We start from the raw sequence: 21436 nt of genomic DNA, 5'->3' as shown, positions 1-21436 counted from the left end.
CCGATTGGCTTCTCTGGAAACCCAACACGCAATGGGAGCGAGAACTGGGACCACGTCATGAGTGTCCAGGCAGAGGGACGAGACACGGGTTTGGGAAAGGAGAAGTGAAACTCCTGGAGGTCGGAAATCCCCAGTGTGTGGCTTCCCTAACCCCGCCACCGTTCTAGGGTCAGAGACCGGTTAGAAATTAGTGTGGATTCCCAAAATAATTATGTTTACGTGGACATATTAAAGGTTAAAATCACTCTTAAAAATGTGACTCATTTAGAATATTACTAATAGCAGGGTAACATATAATATTTTTAAGGAGAAATAACTATTTCCCAAAAGAAAACAACCACAGTGAGAAAAGTGACCTTTTTGCATTTTACAGTTTTGCAATTCTTTTTTTTTTTTTGTATTTATCTCATTGGAAAATTCTAGACTTTCATATATTTGGCATTTAACCTGTTATTTTGGTTGAAAAATAGAAAAAAAAATGCAGCCTCACACAAATATGTAGGAGGAATGTTTTTTCATAGCGTTTTAGATAACTGGATATTTACCATTAATACTACACTGAAATGACAGAGTGTTAGCTTCTTAAAAGTTCTATGAAACAATATCATTGAATAGTTCCTATTCTGTTGCTTTATAGTACATGGGTTTTTCTTGCATGTTGAATGAACCTTGTGCCCATAATGCATCATATTCTTTAAATTCATGCATGGTTTGATCCAGTGTTGACACATGAAAGTACAATTTATAAAAAAAACACGTTAATATTACTGCAGATTTCAACAGAAAAATGTTTTAAGTATTGGGAAGCTGCCAAGTTTATGGTTGTGGATTCAGGTTCTCCAAGATTCTAATTTCTTCTTGAGAGCTTACATTTTATCACTGGCAAAAAATACTATCAATGGATTATCTTACAGGGAACTGCTTAGGTTATTTTTGACAATGTTGGCCAAATATTTAAGTCTAAGTAATCATAATTTGTCATGCATTTTTTAAAAGTAGGAATGTTATTCTGTAAAAAAGGGGGCTACTACAGCTCAAAAAAATATCCTCTTGTCACTGGGTGTGGTGGCATAAGCCTGTAATCCCAGAGGATCCTGAGGCTGAGGTGCCTCAGCAATTTAGCCAGGACCTAAGCAACTCAGCAAGAACTTGTTTCAAATAAAATATATTAAAAAAATTGTTGACCCAAACACCTCACTTTGGAATGCAGTATTTATGTGTATTTCCCATTTAATCACATAAGATATTGTAAAAATATAAACTCCAGAATGGAGGCTTAATAAGATCAATAATCTTTAATACTCCAACCAGGACATGTTCAAGTGAAAACTTCTTTTTTCTTCTGTAACTAAGAGGTGGTAAAGAATATAATAACTACTATTGATGTTTGGTACCATAGCTTCCATTCTTGCTATGTTTTATTTTCATGAAAATAATGTCTTAGTAATGCTGTAAAAATAGTTTTGACTTTCCAGGTCCTGTGAAAGGATCTGAGCACCTCTGAGGATTTCACACATAACATGTTGAGAACCAGGGTTTTGAGTAAACCTTGGAGAGTTTGCAGCTGACTCTATCCTCTTTGCCTCTTCTTCATTTCCAGAATTCCTCTCCCTGACCTTGACTCCCTGCCTTCCAAAACTTAGCTAGTACTCTGCTCTGGACACTTCTACAAGAGAACAGCTCCCTGGAAATGTCATGCTAAAGAGCATGACAGTGTGGGAACAGGACTGGAGGGACATGTGTTTCCCCTTTGGAATTATGAACAGTTTGTATGTGAAAGTATCAAGTAGATGATTCAGTCATGGTGCATTTTGGTTTTGGGTATCCATGTACACCCCCAGTTCTTGGCTCTTTCATTTTAAATGGATCCATGTAGCACCAAGAACAGTGACATTCACTCATCAGACTGTTATAATAAAAATGTTATGGACAGGGTGACTTATAAATGACAGAAATTTCTTTCTCACTGTTCTGGAAGCTGGAATTCCAGTTCAAGGGGTTGGCCAACTCCATGTTTAGTGAGGGCAACTTCCTCATAGAAAACCATCTCCTCACTGTGTCCTCATATGGCAAAAAGGGGCACAAAAGCTTTCTGGGGTCTGCTTAATGAATGTCCTAATCTCTTTGTGACCTAATTCCTCCCAAACACCCAATTTCCAAATACTTTCTCATTTGGTATTAGATTTCAACATATGAAACTGGAGGTACATAAACATGGGGTCTATAATGCTGATACTGTCAATGGAACATTTGTGATTTTTTTTTTTAGCTAGCTTTTGTGTTGCTGTGACTGATACCCAACAAGAACAACTTAGAAGATAAAAATTTATTTGGAATTTATGGTTTCAGATGGCTCTAGATGGCTGATAGCATTGCTCTGGGCCCAAGATGAGGCAACATATCATGATATAAGTGCCCGGTGGAGGGAAGCTGCTCAGCACATGGTGGGGGTCAGGAAGCAGAAAGAGTGACGGATGAAGGGACCCTTGGGAAGTAGCGCCCTTCCAGGGCACACCCCCGGTGACCCACCTCCTCCAGCTGTGCCCCACCTGCCTACAGTTACTGCCTAGCCATTTAAACTAGGATGAACTGATGGTTACTGCTCTCATAATCTAATAATGTTACCTTTGAATATTCCTACATTACCACAAACTTTTGGGGGATACCTCATATCCAAACCATAACAGTGATGACAAAATAATTTTATATCTGCACCGTTCAACATAGTAGCCACTAGTTATATGTGGCTTTTGCATTCTTGGGATGTGGCTACTGCCCCAAACAGATGAATTTTTAATTTCATGCAATTAATTTTCTAAATAAATAATTCCCCTTTGGAATAGGAACAGTTTGTATGTGAAAGTATCAGGAAGATGATTTAGTCATGGTGCATTTTGGTTTTGGGTATCCATGTACTGAGTTTGATGCAATTTATATGAGAAATAATATTGACCCCCCCACTCCACAGTGTAGCTAGCAGTTACCATTTTGAGTCCAGTGTCTAGAGTATATATAGAATATGGAAACCATGGATTTTTCTGTGTGACCATGAGATATCTCTAAAATACACCATGCCTAAGAAAGTTGAATATGTATTTTAAAAATTAGAAAGTACAGAGTATCTATAACAAAATTTATCACCCCCAGTCATACATTTTCAAATATGCCCATCTCTAGAACTTAATTCTTGTCTGATTTCATTGGTACGCTCAGCATCATTGTTATTTTTAATGGACATAAGGAGGCATATAAGTTTACTCTTAGGCAGAAGAAAATAGGTATTGAAGGCAACATATATAAAGTATCTTGCAGTTCCTGTAGGCATATTTTAAAAAAAATTATCAACAGAAGATCTAGACCTTGGAACGGCACCTTAGAATTTGCTGTGGTTTAGATACGATTTGACTGTGTCCCCCAAGGGTTTATGTATTGAAATTCAATCCCCGTTGTGAGGTCTTGAGAAGGTGAGAGCTTTGGAGTGGAGTCTCCAGGATTAAAACAGGTGGCTACAGAGAGAGATGGGGAGAGAGGGGGAGATAGAGAGATAAAGATGGGGCGGGATATTGCAGGAAGGACACACACACACACGTGCTCCCTGTCTTTCCTCTTGTCAAGCTCTGCTCCACCTTGGCATCCTGTTAACAGGAGGGCAATTTCTAGATGGGCCCCTTGGCATTGCACCTCCGGAACTGTGAGTAAAAATAATTCCTGCATAGTCCAGGGCTCTCCAGAAGTGTCTTTATCTCAACCTTGATGTACATTCTCCGAAACGGCCCTCTCTGCCCCACTCATTTCACAGCTCTGTTTTCTTCAGAGCTGTTCCAGAAGGCTCTGAGGGCAGAACAGCGGCTGGCTTCAGGACTGAGCATTGAAGACTAGAGCTACTTTTTTCTAGTCTCACCTGGGTCTGCGTAGGGTCTTTTTGGGCTCCCAGCAGCTATACAGGGCTCTTCACACCAGAGGGCGCTGCCACCCAGTGTCTGATTCTGAAGTCCCAATTGCTATCCAAAATACAAGGTAAAGTATGTTTTCTTCCCGTTAAGTGACCTCTACCTCAGGGCACATCTGTGCCTTCAAAACCATAAAGGACAGTTTCCCAGAACTGGAGTGGATCCCACGAATGTACGGGGTGCCCTCAGTCTCCTGGAAAAACCCTGGACTATTGAGTCCTTGTTCTCTTGCTGCTTCCAGGATGAAGGGGTCCCATTCAGGCAATCAACCCTGGATTCTCCAACCCTAGGATGGAGCAGAGGTCAGAAAGGACCCTGGAGTTTTAGCTTAAAGAGGAGGGAGGCTCCTGGAGAAGGGAAAACAGAAGAATCGGCATATTAAAGAAATGGTGGCCAAACGGGAAGGAAAGGAATCTAATTGAAAAGGGACATGGGAAAGGCTCGTCTAGTGAAGAGCTGTGTGGGAGGGATAGATGCATCTGATATGAGGTTAAGGGGCTTCTGGCTGGGGCTGGAGGACATCCTTATTTTTTAAAACCAGGATGATGATTACACAGATGTTAGTTCTGTCAATCAGTAGGTAGATTTCTGTACTTGCAGGTGTAGTATAATTCAAACACACATGAGAGAAATGGGTAAGGAAAAGTCGAGGGAGGGAAAGTGACTAAGGGAATGAATTCTCCCTCTTCTAGAACCAGCCTCCTCCCCCACCCCCACCCCCACAAAATATGGTAGTGGCAGGCAGAATCAAGGAGGTGAGGGGACAGCCAGGTCTGTGCCCCATGGCAAAGTGTCCAGACCTGATCTCTGCTTCTGGGATTGCCAGGGTCCCACTCATTTTGCTACAATGTCATGGGCTTTCCAAGTCCAGCCCCAGGTAACCTGAATAAGCCTTGGTTACCTGGGTATCTTAAGTCAGTGGGAGCTGCCATAGAAACCTGGGGCTGTGGGCTGAGAGTTGGCAACACTTCTGGTGGCCACAGAGATGGTATCCCAGAGGGTTAAGAGTAGGTGTGGTAGAAGCTGAAGATGATATTGAGATACAACGAGATCTGTGATTGGTGGGAGCCCAGGCATCTGCCCAACATCTCCTCTGGAACCCGAGGGTTTTCTTTCAACCTCCCAAGACATCCAGTGCCCAGGTCTCCAACCACCAACCCCATGGACATCAATGGTGGACCCTTATTCCAGTCTATAGCCCTGAGACTCCAGGACACAGAAGTCCTGCCTCTTTTCCCTTTTGGGACCTAAGCAGATGGTCTGTTACATTCCTCACACCCTTGCCACCTCCATTTTTCTAAATGAATGGTCCTGTGGTTCTGATTTTTAGTTCCTGCCTTGTGGCTTCAGAGTTTGGGGGTTTTTACCTGGGGAAGCCCCCAAGGTCTCCATAGGCTGCAGCTGGGACAGGGCTGGGAGATTGAAAGCAGCAGTGAATCCTGGAGTTGCAGCTGGGGTGAGGAGGACCTCAGTATGTCAGCATCCCGTGACCTGGCCAGCAGCCCCCTTAACCCTCCTGATTACAAATCCAAGAATTCCCCTACCTTTTCTCTCCTAAGATTCAAGGAGTTTTGGTCCTTGGATTTATTCATCCTTATCAAGTGTCTGAATATCTATTATGTGCCTGGCACTATATCAGGCTCCTGGGATATATCAAACCAAACTCCAGCAACAATGGCTGCCCTTATGGGGCTTACATTCTGATGGAGAACACAAACCATAAATAATAATAACTGAAGTGAAAGATAGGAGTATCAGAAAGTAGAATGATTTAGAGAAAAAGAACAAGGTAGGGAAGATGAAAGAGATGGCTGTAATTTTTATTGCTTATTCTCATTGTAGGCTTTACTGAGAGGAGACATTTGAGCTCAGTCCTGAAGTGGAAGGGTCAGGGAGCTTGTAATTTTGGGGACAAAGAATGTTCTAGGATCACTGTCTGCACATCCTGGCCTACTGGGGAATGCATTGAGCTTGAAACAGGAATGGAGGTCGGTAGACTTAGGGAAGGACTTTCTGTTGGTGATTCTGGGCACAGAATTTGTGGATCTCAAAACTAATTTCTATTTGTACACCATGAAGGCTTTCTAAAGTCCTGGAATTTGGGAAGAGTCAAGTACCTGGTGTGTGTGGGAAGGTTGAGAGTGGAGGGAGCAAGCTGAGGTGGATTCCTGCTCCCAACTCTATTTCTGTGCTCTTCTTCTCTTGCATCCAAAATTTGAGGTGTGAGCCTGACATGTTTAGCAAATTGTAGAGATCCTGGATCGAGAAGACAGTCACCACCTGTCAGGATCTAAAATTAAGGACTTTCTAACCCTTAGATACTCAAAGCAACCATATCCAGGAAAAAAAGTATGGATACAATGTAAAATATTTTATCATTAATCAAGTATGTAATATTTATGTAGCTAGTTATTCTTTTTTATATAAAGGAGTTACCATCTACCATAATTTCCTTCAAGACAGTCAGTTTTATTTTTTTTGTATCGGGGATTGAACTCAGTGGCACTCAACCACTGAGTCACAACCTCAACCCTATTTTGTATTTTATTTAGAGACAGGGTCTCACTGAGTTGCTTAGCACCTCGCCATTGCTGAGTCTGACCTTGAACTCTGTCTTAGCCTCTTGAGCCACTGGGATTACAGGCATTCACCACTGTGCCTGGCTTGCCTATTTTTTGATTAGGTTATTTGACATTTTTGGTGTTAAGTTTTTTGAATTTTATATATGTATATATAATTCTATTCTATTCTAATTCTATGTATTTATATATAATTATATTCTATATAATTATATATATTCTGGCTATTAATCTCCTGTCAGAAGAGTTTTATTACTTGAGCTTTAGGAGTCTTATTAAGGAATTCAATGACTGTGCCAATATGCTGGAGAATTGACCCTATGTTTTCTTCTAGCAGTTGCAGTGTTTCTGTTTGCTGAAGGCAATGGGTCTTCATCAAAAGACTTCTAGAACTGATAAATAAATTCAGCAAAGTAGCAGTATACAAGATCAAATACAAAAATTAATAGCTTTTCTATATTCCAATAATGAATCTTCTGAGAAAGAAATCAAGAAAACAATTCTATTCACAATAACATTAAACAAACAAACAAACAAAAACTTGGGAATAACTCTAACCAATGAGGTGAAAAACCTGTACAGTGAAAATTATAGAACACTGGGATAAGGTAGTATGTAGCTCACCTCCATGTGCACATGCACAAAGAGGACCCCCAAACATCCAGGAAACTCCTACCTTTCCTCTCCCAGACTGGGTTTAAGGGGGTCTGATCCATAGAGTTCTTCATCCTTAACAAATGTTTGAGTATCTATTATGTGCCTGGCACTATTCCAGGCTCCTGGGATACCTCAAACCAAACCCAGGTAAAAATTGCTGTCCTTAAGGAGTTTACCATCAAATGGAAGAAGACACAAATCATAAACAACAAACTAACTGAAGTACAAGAAGGAGTGCCAGAAAGTAGAATTTTACAGAGAAAAGGAACAAGGTAGGGAAGAGAGGGAGATGATTGTAATTTTTCATAATTATCCTCAGCACAGGCCTTACTGAGCCATGACATCTGAACTCAGCCCTGAAAAGGGAGGATTAGGAAGACTGTGGATTTGGGGAAGCAGAGTGTTCTAAAATTATGAGCTGGATATCCTGAGCTCTACTGGAGAAATACACTCAGGCTGCAACAGAAATAGAGGTGGGTAGACTTCAGGAAGGACTTCTTGTTGGTGCTTATGGGCACAAAGTTTGTGGAGCTCATGATTACTTCCCTTAATTGCATCATGAAGATTTCCTGAAGTCATGGAGTTTGGGAGAGACTGAAGTCTCTGGTGTGAGGAGGAATGTTGGGAGAGGAAGGAGCAAGTTGAAGTAGGGTCCCACCCCTAACTCTATCTCTGTGCTTATTCTCTCTTGTGTCCAGAGTTTGAGATGTGAGTCTGAGCTGTTCAGCATATTCCAGAGTCTGTGGCCCTAGAGGAGATTAGCCACCTGGCTAAAATTAAGGACTTTCTACCTCCTGCCCCCAATTCTTAAAACAATAGTATCCAGAAAGGATAAGTATGAGAACAATGTAAAATATTTCCTCAGTAACTAAATATGTAGTATTCGTGTTGCTATTCCTTTCTGTATGAATGAATTACCATATAGTATCATTTCCTTACAGGACTTCATTCCAAATTACTCATGGTGAAGGACTGCTAACAAGGAATTCTGTCAGCTTTTACTTATCTTAAAGAGAATATATTTTTCCTTCTTTCCCCCTTTTTGTTTATTATGATATTTTTGTGAAATGTGCTAATGTGGATATAGAATTACATGAATATTGGTGATTGTTTAGAATCATGGAACTGTCACCACAACCAAGATGTTCACTTCTCTACCCTTGCCATAGAAAGTTTCCTCATGCCCCTGTGCTTGATCCTTCCTTCACCCTAGTCCTGTGTGACCACTGATCTCCTTTTGATTATTTTAGAATTTTATATGCATACAATCATATGCAATGTAGTCTTTTTAATAACATAATTATTTTTAAGCTTTATCCATGTTATTTGTATTAATATTTCATTTTTGTTACTAAATATTACTGAAATCCTAATTTATCAATTGGTATATATACTGAAAAGTTGATAAACAAGTGTGTCATTACCAGTTTGGGTCTATTATAAATAAAGCCACTATGAATATTTGAGTACAAGTCTGTGCAGACTTGTTTTCTTTTTGGATAACACCTAAGAATGGGATTGCTGGGCCATAGGCAAGTGTATATATATATATATATATATATATATATATATATATATATATATATATTTAATTATATCAGTAATTATGATAATAATTTTGTTTTATAAATGGGGTATAATATTTTTCCATTTCTTTCAGTAACACATGAGATTTCCAACTGCTGCACATCCTCTTAATATGTGGTATTATTATAAGTGTTTTTTTTTTTTTTTTTTTTTGTGTGTGTGTTTTCATACATGTACTTAGGGAATGATGTCCATCTCATTCCACCATCTTTCCTACCCCCATACCCCCTCCTTTCCCTGCCTCCCCTTTTCCCTATCTGAAGTTCATCTATTCCTCTCCCCCCACCCCCATCCCCATTATGAATCAGCATCTTTATATCAGAGAAGATATTTGGCATTTAGTTTTTTGGGATTGGCTTACTTCACTTAGCATTATATTCTAAAACCCCATCCATTTACCTGCAAATGCCATGATTTTATTTTCTTTTAATGCTGAGTAATATTTCATATATTCCATATATACCACATTTTCTTTATTCATCTACTGAAGGGCATCTAGGTTGGATCCACAATTTAGCTACTGTGAATTGTGCTGCTATAAATATTAATGTGGCTGTGTCCCTGTAGTATGCTGTTTTTAAGTCCTTATAAACTGAGGAGTGGGATAGCTGGGTCAAATGATGGTTTCATTTCCAGTTTTCTAAGGAATCTCCATACTGCTTTCCAGATTGGTTGCACCAATTTGCAATCCCACCAGAAATGTATGAGTGTGCCTTTTTCCCCACATCCTCGTCAACACTTATTGTTTGTATTCCTAATAGCTACCATTTTGACTGGAGTGAGATGAAATCTTAGAGTAGTTTTAATTTGCATTTCTCTAGTTGCTAAAGATGTTGAACATTTTTTTTTTCATATATCATCTTCTGAGAAATGTTGGTTCAGTTCTTTGGCCCATTTATTGATTGGATTATTATTATTTTTTTGTGATGTTAAGATTTTTGAATTCTTTATATATCCTAGAGATTAGTGCTCTATCTGATGTGCATGTGGTAAAAATTTTCTCCCATTCTGTAGGCTTTCTATTCACTTCACTGATTGTTTCTTTTGCTGAGAAGAAGCTTTTTAGTTTGAATCCATCCCATTTATTGATACTTGATTTTAATTCTTGTGCTATAGAAATCTTATTAAGGAAGTTGGGGCCTAATCTGACATGATGAAGATTGGGGTCTACTTTTTCTTCTATTAGGTCCTTGATCCACTTAGAGTTGAGTTTTGTGCATGGTGAGAGATAGGTGTTTAATTTCATTTTGTTGTATATGGATTTCCAGTTTTCCCAGCACCATTTGTTGAAGAGGCTATCTTTTCTCCAGTATATGTCTTTTGGCGCTTTTGTCTAATATAAGATAACGGTATTTTTGTGGATTTATCTCTGTGTCCTCTATTCTGTACCATTCGTCTACCAGTCTATTTTGGTGCCAGTACTATGTAGTTTTTGTTATTATAGCTCTGTATTATAGTTTAAGGTCTGGTATAGTGATGCCACCTGCTTCACTCTTCTTGCTAAGGATTGCTTTAGCTATTCTGGGTCTTTTATTTTTCCAGATGAATTTCCTGACTGACAAGCATTTTTAATGTTGTCCTTTCTAGCTGATGTGAGGTGGTATCTCATTGTAGTTTTAATATGCATTTCTTTGATGACAAGTGAGGATGAGCATCTTTTCAAGTATTTATTAGTGACTTCTCCTGGGAACCGTTCTTCACATATTTTGTCCAGGAAGGAAAGTGTTGTTTGTCTTGTCATTAAGTTGTAAATCTTCATCTCCTCCTTCTCCTCCTCCTTCTCTATGTCATCATCATTGTCTTCTTCTTCTCCTTCTCCTCCTCCTCCTCCTCCTTCTTCTTTATTGGGGACTGAACACTGGAGCACTCTACCACTGAGTTACATTCCCAGTTCTTTTTGAGATGGGTTCTTGCTAAATTGCCCTGGGTGACCTGGAAACTGATATCCTCTTAACATTGTGCATAGGAAAGTCTGGGAGTCCCTGGTCTATGTGTTTCTAGGCACACTGGGACTTCAGGGCTCAGTCCTTGTACCCTCCCTTTTCTATAGCCATTGCTCCCTGGGTGCCCTCATCAGTTCTCAAGGTTTTGAATATCATTATAAGATGTGACTTCCCAAATTTATCTCTCCAGTCCCCAAATTTCTCTAAATGTCTCCAGTCTTGTCTTTCCCATTGTCAACGTGGCCATCTTACCTGAATTTTTAGTGGAAATCTCAGCTTAACATATCCTGAGTATCTGTCACATCCCCTCCTCAGGTATGCCTTTATAAGCATCTACACCATTCCCACTGATTGCAACTACATCTTTCTAATTACACAGTCATATATTTTTGATGTTATTCTTTACTTTTCTTTCTCATACCCAAGAATTAATGCATTAGGAAATATGTAAAGTCCATCTTCAAAAATGTGTGTAGAGTCCAATCACTACCATTTCCTCTGCTCACTTCCCAGGTGACATAACTGACATGTCCATTATGGAGGACTGCAGGAGTTCCCTGCACTTTTCCCCACTGCCTTGTTAACCTATTTTAATTCTGTTCTCAGCATAGCAGCCAGAGTAATTCTTTGAAAACAGAAGTTGTACTATTTTCTCTTTTTGCTCAAAACTGCCCCACTCAAAGAACCTTTCCAACAACCTCTACAGCCTCCAGACTTACTGGAACTGGCTGGGGGCTCTGAGCTCCTCTTAATGACTCTGCTCAGGAGATCACAGATTCCTTGGTCCCCAGAACACACAGACAGGATCCTGCCTTGTGCATTTGCACTGAAGGTTCCTTCTGACTAGAATAAACTTCCTCCAAACATCCTCATGACGAATTCCTTCATGTTCTTCAAATCTTTATTCAGAGGTCATCTTCCCAATGAGGCACATGCTGACCACCCTAGAAAAACAGCCATCTTGCCTGCCCCCAACTCTCACACTCTGGATCACCTTCCTCATAACACTTGCCACCTCCTAACATGAACCATGTTATTATTATTATTATTTATTATTATTATTATTTGCTGTTTAGAGTGTGTCCTCTGCCTCTTTCTCCTAGAACACTTGCCCTACAAAGCTGGAAATTTTGACCTTTTAGACTTCTCTGATGTATCCTAGATGCAAAAATTGTGTATCCTATTCATAGTACTCAATAGATGTCAGTGAGTGAGTGATCACTGTAGAGTACCTCTCTCTTCTAGAAACACTATCTTTTTTTTTTGTTTTCATTCACATATTTATTCCATAGTCAAAATAAACCATAATTTAAAGCCATAAGAGATAAAGTAGAATTTGTGGCACAGGTGCATTAACAAGACAGATACCAAGTCTAAAGTGCAACACTAAACAAATGTTCTCTGTTCCCGTGATGGAGTACACAACAATTACACATAAAATTTCACTAAAGATCTGGGATGAGGCATATAACCCTTTGAAATAAACTGCCCAATGAATACAGGTAGGCTGCAACTAATTGCTATTAACATTTTGCTGTAAGATGGAAATATTCCCAAGGTGACTACTGACTCAAACCCCTCATTTCATGCACCTGGCCTTAGATTCTGTCTTCCATTCTCAGTCACACCTAAATCCAGAATGGTTTTTGCGCTCCATGCATAAAAATGCAATCCCAAATCCCAGAGGATCTCAGCACAGATTTATGTTAATGAGCCTGTGTGCAACCTTCATCCAGAACCTCCAGGGAAATCAGGAGTTCCAAAACACAGTGCAGTGTATGTCTTTAAATAATAGTTTTAACTGTCAAATGAGCCTGACATCTGACAGGCCATATGCATTTCATAAGCAAACCAAAATACTGTCTTCATATCTTTCTCTTTTTTATTTTTTTAAAAAATATTAAATAAATCATTCAAGTCAGAAGTGGCGGGGGGAGAAACAATGAAATTTCTTTTTTTTTTATTTTTTTTTTAAAAGAGAGAGAGAGAGAGAGAATTTTAATATTTATTTTATTTTTTTAGTTATCGGCGGACACAACATCTTTGTTGGTATGTGGTGCTGAGGATCGAACCCAGGCTGCACGCATGCCAGGCGAGTGCGCTACTGCTTGAGCCACATCCCCAGCCCAACAATGAAATTTCAAAGGGTTTATGCCAAAACAAAACAAAACAAAAAAAAACCCCAAAAACAAAAAAACAATCATCTGTAGCCTAACTTCTTTGTTTTTTGGGCTGTGAAGCCATATAGAGGGCAATCAGGCAGTAGATGGTCCCTCCCACAGTCAGGCCCATGGTGGTCTGGTACAGCATTTGGTCAGGAAGGCCTAGTTTCAGGTGGATGGGCACACCATCAGATTTCTGGAAAAACTTCTGTAGCTCTGGAACCTTGTTCTTCTTCGCATAATCATAACCAGTGGGACTAGAGGTCAGTTTAGTCGGTGTGGCAAATATGATAGGTGGTGCTTCTGTGGAAACCACTGGCCTTAATCCTTGTGGGCTATAGGCTTCCAGAGCCCATGCTCCAGTTAATTTCTGTGTGAATCCACTAAATTTGTAATACATGATGCTTGGTGTCTAGCTTCTTGTAGCCGCTGCCTGCACGACTGTCCCAGAGAAAGCTAGAGACACTACCTTTATTAATGTAAATGCAGGACAAATGATGCTCTGTAGCATCTGCAGCACAAAGTCCTTTCACACTCAGGTCATGGTCACTTGGACTTAGAAGTTCTGCACTCTCTGACCTGACTTATGGTTCCTATTTGCCAAGCAAATAAAAATCTATATTAGACTCTACTATATAAATCCAGGAGTATTAATTTGAGCCAGAGCTAGGATTCATAGAGCTAAGGGCAGGGAGAGGACATAAGTGAGTAGAGGAGACAAAAACCTAACAGGAATTTATCTAATATTAGAAATCATGGGATCCTTCCTCTCCACTATTCTCTAAATCTGGTTCCTTTAAAAATATTGGAGAAGCTGGGCTTGATGGTGCATGCCTGTAATCCAAGCGACTTGGGAGCCTGAAGTGGGAGGATCATAAATTTGAGAGCAGCCTCAGTAACTCAGCAAAGCCCTAAGCAACTTAGGGAGACCCTGTCTTAAAATAAAAAATAAAAAGGGCTAGGGATGTAACTCAGGGATTAAGCACTCCTGGGTTCAATCCTTGGTACCAAATATATTGGAGAAATGCTTAAAAATACAATCCAAGAAATAACCTTAGCATGAGGACAAGAGCTGGACATGTCTGAAAATTAATTGCTGGATACCACAGAGAACCCTGTGTGCCGGGACTAGCCTAGGCATTGTGTGACGATGACAGGAAAATAGTTCCTGCTGCTGTCAGAGACAGAGACACAGAGAGGAGGATGAGGCCAGAACTCATATACAAGAATAAGAACAGATATGTTCTATAAATGAATTAAGAAACTAAAAAGGATATGGACTGAAGTTTGGACTCAGGCCAGAGCCTAGGCTTGTACAGCCTCAGAATTCTCCTGTTGCCCATGATCTTGGAGAAAGGACAAAGCCTTTTCAATGTCTGAGTCCTTGTGATCACAGGTTCTGGTGGGACAAGATTCCTCTAAATGTACAAAGATATAAAGCAGGTAAGATGACCCAGATGAGGAGTGACCACATCCAAGCACAGGATGAATTGCCCACAGACTGGTCACTGCCCTGTCCACACTTGGCTATTCACAGCCTTCTCTTGTTCCCACCTGCAACACACTCAGCACAGCAACAACAGATTCTGGAAGGTTTCAGTTTATATTTTCTCTTTCAAGTTTTAGAAATCTTCCTTTCATTTATTAACTCAGTAATAACATATGTTAGCAAGAATTTGAAATATAAATCCATAACCAGATTCTTGTTTTTATAGGGAAGTAAGAAGTTGAAGCTCAGTGTAGCATAAAGTTAAGACAGGGATGGAGACATCCCAGCCCTGTTTTTGCTGGAACAGGAAGGTTGATAAGGAAGAGACCATATGTCAGTGTGAAAAGGGGTCTCAGTGTTCAAGAATGGGCTGGTCTCCCCATTTCTTCACACTATGCTTATAGGAACACAGACTTACGGACACAGTCTGATGTCAATTGAGAAAGAGAAGCCAGGTGCCATCTCTCCCAGTAGAGATGGTGGGGAGACCTGAACAAATCACACAAGGTGACTGTCTCACACTATTAAAGAAAATAATCATGAACAAATTCAGATTAGTCATTGTAAGTGGCGAGTACTTTGAACATCCTCCCACCCCCAACATTCAACGTGTTTAAATCCTGAGTCCCTCACTCCTCACTTCAGGCCTTCCAGGATCTCACCTTTACAAGCTGAGAGGGATTTGTCAGAATGCTGGGCACTGTGCCTGTCTGGAGTAGGATAAAACAGGACTTGGTCAGAGTCAATAGGAGATGTGGCTACAGGAGGAATTATGGGGTGCTTGAGCTCCCACATTAGCTCCCCTTTACTCTTCCAAGTGTCTCAGGGATCACCCTTCTCCATACTTACAGGTGGCCTTAGAGTAGCTCCCTCCTTTTCTACCTGTGAGAAGAAAACATCCTGTGAGAAGGAAGGGCCAGAACTAGAGGAATCTTCTAATTCTGGACCCCACCCCAGAGAAATTTCCAAAGGTATGACTATAGACCTAGGGAAGGATCAGAAGACATGAAGAAAGGAGACATTCAGGGAGAAGATCAAATGCCTTCCTGGAAGTCTGTCCTCATCAGGGAACTTCTCCTCTGACCTCTATCACCACATCATCAGGGTGATAAATCTGTCCTTTATTTTCCATGTGCTTTATAACAGAATATCAGCAAATAGGGCTCCAGGCTGGGAAAGCATGGGTGTGTGGATTCTACTTCCCATTAACCTCCCAGTGGAACAAGGACTCAGACCATAAACTTCCCTACCTGAGCTCTTCTTCCACATCTTGATAGTTACCACAGCTCCAATGACCATAGCTCCAAGAAAAACCAGGCCAACAATTCCCATGATGAAGATGGTGGGCTGAGGATGTGGCTTTAGGAAGGTAAGAGACTGGAAGAGAAGATGTGGTGCCCTGATCCCCACTTCTCAGTCCTGACCCTGCTGAGAAACTACAGAACAGCTCCTGGTTTCCTGACAACAGGCCCAATATTGAGAGCCACAGCCAGGGGCCCCATCAAACTTCCAGCTGATTGGCTCACCTTGGCCCCAGCAAACTTCCAGCTGCCAGCTGATTGGCTCCTCTGGGGTGACGCTCATTGAGCTGTTTCCCCGCCCTTTCAGACCATGGAGCTGCTCATTGGGGCACTCTTGGCTCTGCCCACGCGACCCAGCCAATCAGCCTCAAGAGCAGGAGGAGTGGGGGTTTGAGAGGCTTGCTGTAAGCTGGTGGTAGCAGTTGGGCTCTGAGGGAATTCCTGAAGAGCTCCTGTGGTGCAGGGTGTGTTCTAAAAATAAAGTTTGTTTCTGCTTGATAAGTGGCTCCTGAATTATGCCCAGCCAGACTGCGGCATTCATTAGCCCAATGTCTCCCTCTATGGCATCGTGGGCAAATACCTGGTATTCTACTCCTTTGATACCTAGTTTTGTTAAATCCTCCTCCTATGGGGCAATTCCTTTTAAAATGTCCTGTTTGTTCACAATTGTAGCTTCTTCTAGTGTAGAGAAAATATGTATGTCATGTGTAGTTTTATCTGCTAAATCATTGCCCAAACTAAGGGCTCCAGGCAATCCTGTATGTGCCCTGATATGTCTTATAAAGAATGGATCTTTTCTGTCCCAGATTAGACTTTGTATAGTGGAAAACAAAGAGAAAACAGTAGAGGAAGGGGAAATCCTACCAGCAGCTTCAAGGGATACTATAGCATTAACTATATACTGACTATCGGAAAATAAATTAAATACAGAATCTTTAAACATCACAAAAGCTTGTAATACTGCATTAAGCTCTACCTTTTGAGCTGATTATTTGGGTACTCAAAATGTAAAAGTTTGATCAGGTGTAACTACACCAACGAGCATCACCGCAGAGGAGCCTATCAGCTGGCAGCTGGAAGTTTGCTAGGGCCACGGTGAGCCAATCAGCTGGAAGTTTGCTGGGGCCGCTTGGGCTGTGGCTCTCAACAGCCCAGCACCCTCATCCCCTTACTTACTCCATCTCAGGGTGAGGGGCTCATGATGCACAAGGCACATGTATCTGTTCTCCTCTCCAGAAGGCTTTACCACAGCTGCCCACTTCTGAAACTTTTCATCCCCTGCAGGCCTGGTCTCCACAAGCTCCATGTCCTGAGTTTGTCCTCCCCATCCCGCTGCCAGATCAGGGTGATCTCTTTAGGGTAGAAGACCAGGGCCCAGGACCTCAGGGTGACATCTCCTTCATGGGTAGGGTGGTGAGTCACCTGTGTCTTTGTGGGGGAGTCTGAGAGGAAGAAGAGGAAAATTCAGACAATCTGTTATTACCTCTCCTGGGCCACTGAAGCAGCCCTAAAACCCAGAACCAGCCTGGACCCATGCTTCTGGGATAATCTGTTCCTTGGAAAATTCTATAATGAGTTTGGGACAGTCCACAGTAAGATTCTCTAAGCACCTGAGAGTTTAGGAGTTCCGACCTCGATGGATTAAGAGAGAATCATAAAAACTTGAGTCAAACCTCCAAAGACACCAGCTTGGGGCAGAGAACAAAGCCCAACAGGAAGACTGTGTAGCCCTGTGAGGCCCAAGGCTGAGGCCAGAGTCAACCAGAACTGTTGGTTACAGTAATTTCAGGGTCCTGTTTCCCCTCCAACCACGAAGAGCCTATCTTAGTTTTCTTGAGAGAAGGGCAGGCCTCAGAATCACTCTTTAGCACAGCATCTGGAAAACTAAGAGGGCTCCTTCCTCCAGAAGGTGGGAAGTATCTATTTTCTTGCGGAGAGATCTAGAAACAGTTGAGGCCACACCCCGCAGCTCGTAGTACCTGCTCATTGCAGCATGTTCTTCCCACATTTTCTGTTGTGCCACTCCACACACGGGGTCTTGCGCGTTTGGCCACATCTGCCGCTTCCCACTTGGGCCAGGTGGTTTGAGCAGGGGTGTCTGCTGCAACCCAGAAGCTCAGGGCGATGTAATCCATGCCATCCTAGGCGTCCTGATCATAACCGCGGAAGAGGCGCGCGACAGATCAAAGAGCACAGCCTGACATTCTCTGAAGGTCTTGAGAGCCCGGCCCGCCCGTCAGTCAGTCCTGCCCACTTAACCCCACCCCACCAGGCCCAGCCGAAGGGATTGCTACCTAAACTGAAAATGAAACTGGCTAGGACTCCTCAGGGGCCTTTTCCGGGTCTAGGGTCACTTCGAGGTGTTCCTCGGACCTGGGCATCCGGGATGACTCAGGCCCGCGGTCACTTAGCACCCTCGCTGTGGTTGTAGTATCTGAGCGTGGCGCGCAGGTCCACTCGGAAATTCTGTTTTGTCCTTGGAGATCCGTGTCTCCCGGTCCCAGTACCCCGGCCCCATCTGATCCCCCCACGGCGCCCGCGGCTCCTTCCTCCCACTAACGGTGTCGCTGTAGAAGCCCACGAACTGCATGTAGTCCACAGGAGACGAAGCGGGACTCCCCGCGGCCAGGCCGGGACACCGAGGTGTAGAAATACCTCAGGGAGTGGGAGCCTGGGGAAGGGAAGCCGCTGAGGCAAGGCGCGGCGCGACTCCTCTGTGCGCGGCAACCCGGGATGCAGGTTGATGGCTCACGGAGAGTAGGAAGGGGTGCGGGGGTTCGTGCGACAGAAAAAGGGGCCAGGGGACGCGAGTCAGGGGAGGGACCAGGGCGGGGCCGAAGTGGGGGGCGCCAGGCTTAGAATAAGCGAGGAAAGGACCGGAGCGGAGGTGGGGATTGCCACCTGCGGCGGCTGAAACGCGGCTTCTGGAGTCCTGCGCCTCCGCTGGGCGGTCCCCTCACTCCTCGGTAAAGGTTGTTTCCCTCCTGATCCCGCATTCACCTGCCCAGGTCTCGGTCAGGCCCCCAGCCCTGGAGAGCAGCAGGAACAGGGTAAGGGACCCCAACCTCCGGATTTGGGGACTATCTTAATCCAGCCTGGAGGGTGAGGATTTCAGAACTGAGAGCCACGGAGATGCTGATTGGCTTCTCTTGGAACCAATATATCTGGGGAGTGAGAACTGGAGCCGCGTCTAGAGTGTCCAGGCAAAAGAACCTGACACAGGTTGGGACAGGGAGAAGTGAAACTCCGGCAAGATGAGAATGAGAACCAGAGGCTTTGCCCTGATTGCTCTCCTATTGCACGGAGAGCTGTTTGTCATATCATTTCCTGGATTCCTAGCCCAGGGAGTAAATCGGTGGTTTTCAAATGTTTTGGTTTCTGGATCTCTGTACACTCTTAGAAATTAGTTGTAGGAAAAAAAAAAAAAAGAAAAGAAAGAAAAAGAAATTACTTGTAGACCTCAAAGATGATTATGTTTATGTGAATTATACCTATTGATATTTGACATTAAATTACAATCATTTAAATGATATTTGATTCATTTTGAATATCAATAACTAATTTCATATTAACAAAATATAGTTTTAAAGAGAAATAGTTATTCTTCAAAATAAAAGGATATAATAAGAGAAGTGGATCTTTTAACTTTTACAATTAAAATTGTTTTTATCAGTGCATTATAGTTATACATAATATTGGGTTCATTTTGACATAATCATACATGCTTAGAATACAGTTTGGTCCATTTTAGTCACCCGTATTTACTCTTTTTCTCTCCTCTCCTCCTGTTCCCCTTCCTCTGCTGTTCTTCCTTCTATTCATTTAATGTTTTTTAAATTGGTGCTTTATACATACACATAAAGCTGAAATTCACTGTGGTATATTCATATATGGTCATAGCATAATTTGGTCAATTTCATTCCACATTTTCTCTTTTTTTCATCCCTTCCCCTGTATCACCTTCCTCTACTCCATTGAATTCATTTCTATATTCATGGTATCTCCCCTCTTAAAAAAACATTTTTAATTGGTGCATTATAGCTGCACATAGTGGTGGGGCTTGTTGTTATATATAAATACATGCAAACAATATAACAAAATAATTTGGCCAATATATTTCCCCAGTGTTTCCCCTTTCCCTTCCCTCCTCTTTCCCTTTGGTCCTTTTCCTTTATTCTACTGATCCCCCTTTGATTTTCATGAGACCCACTTCTTTTCTTTTTCCTCTCTAGCTTCCACGTGAGAGAAAACTTGTGATCCTTGACCTTCTGAGTTTGCCTTTTTCACCTAACATAGTGATCTCCAGTTCCATCCATTTTCCTGCAAATGACATAATTCCATGTTACTTTGTGGCTGAATAAAAGTCCATTGGGTGTATATACCATATTTTCTTTATCCATTCTTCTGTTGACGGTTAACTAGGCTGGTTTCATAGTTTGATTATTGTGAATTGTGCTTCCATAAACATGGGTATGCATGTATTGGTATAGTATGATGACTTCAATTCTTTAGAAATGGTATAGATGGGTCATATATGGTGTCTCCATTCCTAGTCTTTTGAGGAAATTCTGTACTGATTTTCATGGTGGTTGTACTAATTTGCAATCCCACCAACAGCGTTAAAGTGTTTCCCCTTCATCCTCTCCAGCATTTATTATTGTTTGTATTCTTGATGGCTGCCATTCTAACAACTGAGATGAGATCTCAGTGTGGGTTTGATTTGCATTTCCCTAATTGCTAATTATGTTGAACATTTTAGGGGCCTTATTAAGAAAGTTGTTGCCTGTGCATTTTTTGGAGTGTTGACCCTGTTTTCTTCTATGGGTTGCAGAGTTTCTGGTCTAATTCCAAGGGTTCTAATTGATTTTGCCAATATCTGCTGTTTTCGTTACTATAGCTCTGTAGTATAATCTGAAGTCAAGTATTGTGATGCCTCTAGCATTACTTATTTGGCTTAGAATTACATTGGCTATTCTGGGTCTTTTATGCTTCCAAATGAATTTTAGGTCTGTTTTTTTTTTTTTCTAGTTCTGTGATGCCATTGGTATTTTGATGGGAGTAGCACTGAATTTATATATTGCTTTTGGTAGCATGCCCATTTTAACAATATGAATTCTGCCTATCCGTGGGAGGCCAACCTTACGGGTGACTGAGTTACACTCCCCAGCTGGGTGCTGAGGCGCTCAGTCACAGAAATGGGTGTATCTTGCTACAGCCCCATGGGTGAAGCTATGCTCACTTGTTCCTTTGTAATATAACCCCTTGCCCTGTTTAGGATAGAATCTTCCATGGAAGGGCCTTGTGTGTGTCCCCTCCTCTTACTGTACCCTAGGGTGTGGCCTACCCAGGTATCAGTCAACCTGCTGACAGTGGACATCATGAAGATAGACTCAGCCCCCTGAAACCTGACCCCTTGCCTCATTTGAATAGCTTCTCCTCAATAAAAGGGGTCAGCATGTGCTCTCGCTTTCTCTCTCTTTCTGCAGACCCTTAAGGTCAGAGGAGCCGTCACAGCGACCCCAAAGAAAAAGGTATTTGTGTCTCTTGTGTGGTTATTTTGCACAGCACAGTTAGCCCAGTTTAACTAGAGTGACCCCTGAGCCTTTTAGTCGTGAGAACAGAAACCCGGCACCTATCCATGAACATGGGAGGTCTCTCCATATTCTGAAGTCTTCTTCTATTTCTTTCTTCAGTGTTCTGTAGTATTCATTGTAGAGGTCTTTCACTTTCTTGGTTAGACTATTCCTAGGTATGTATGTATGTACGTA

At 41.9% G+C, this 21436-nt stretch overlaps 1 protein-coding gene across 6 annotated transcripts; it reads right to left on the bottom strand.

Annotated features, from left to right (window-relative positions):
* Positions 1-12709: 12709 nt before the first annotated feature.
* LOC124081489 (cytochrome c oxidase subunit 7A-related protein, mitochondrial-like) lies at positions 12710-18043 on the bottom strand. Of its 6 annotated transcripts, XM_058573701.1 has the most exons (5): positions 17648-18043; positions 15618-17110; positions 15217-15249; positions 15030-15077; positions 12710-14888 (listed from the first exon to the last, which is right to left on the bottom strand). In XM_058573701.1, the coding sequence occupies exon 5, from the start codon at positions 13276-13278 to the stop codon at positions 12928-12930; it is 351 nt and encodes a 116-aa protein (XP_058429684.1). In that variant the 5' UTR covers positions 13279-14888; positions 15030-15077; positions 15217-15249; positions 15618-17110; positions 17648-18043; the 3' UTR covers positions 12710-12927. The 6 variants fall into 6 exon arrangements, with proteins under 6 accessions (XP_058429684.1, XP_058429682.1, XP_058429683.1 ...); XM_058573699.1 differs by having other exon boundaries at positions 15217-17110; XM_058573700.1 differs by having other exon boundaries at positions 12710-15077.
* Positions 18044-21436: the final 3393 nt, after the last annotated feature.

Source organism: Marmota monax, unplaced genomic scaffold (genome assembly GCF_021218885.2).
Source record: "Marmota monax isolate L192 unplaced genomic scaffold, Marmota_monax_Labrador192_F-V1.1 WCK01_AAM20220418_F8-fsc00426, whole genome shotgun sequence".
In the NCBI taxonomy this organism is placed as follows: Eukaryota; Metazoa; Chordata; class Mammalia; order Rodentia; family Sciuridae; genus Marmota; species Marmota monax.
The sequence above is the reverse complement of the archived record's forward strand: the minus strand, read 5'-3'. Positions and strand labels throughout refer to the sequence as shown.

Coding starts and splice junctions, on each gene's coding strand:
- LOC124081489 (XM_058573696.1), bottom strand. CDS start 13,278: ATGTATTACAAATTTAGTGGATTCACACAGAAATTAACTGGAGCATGG.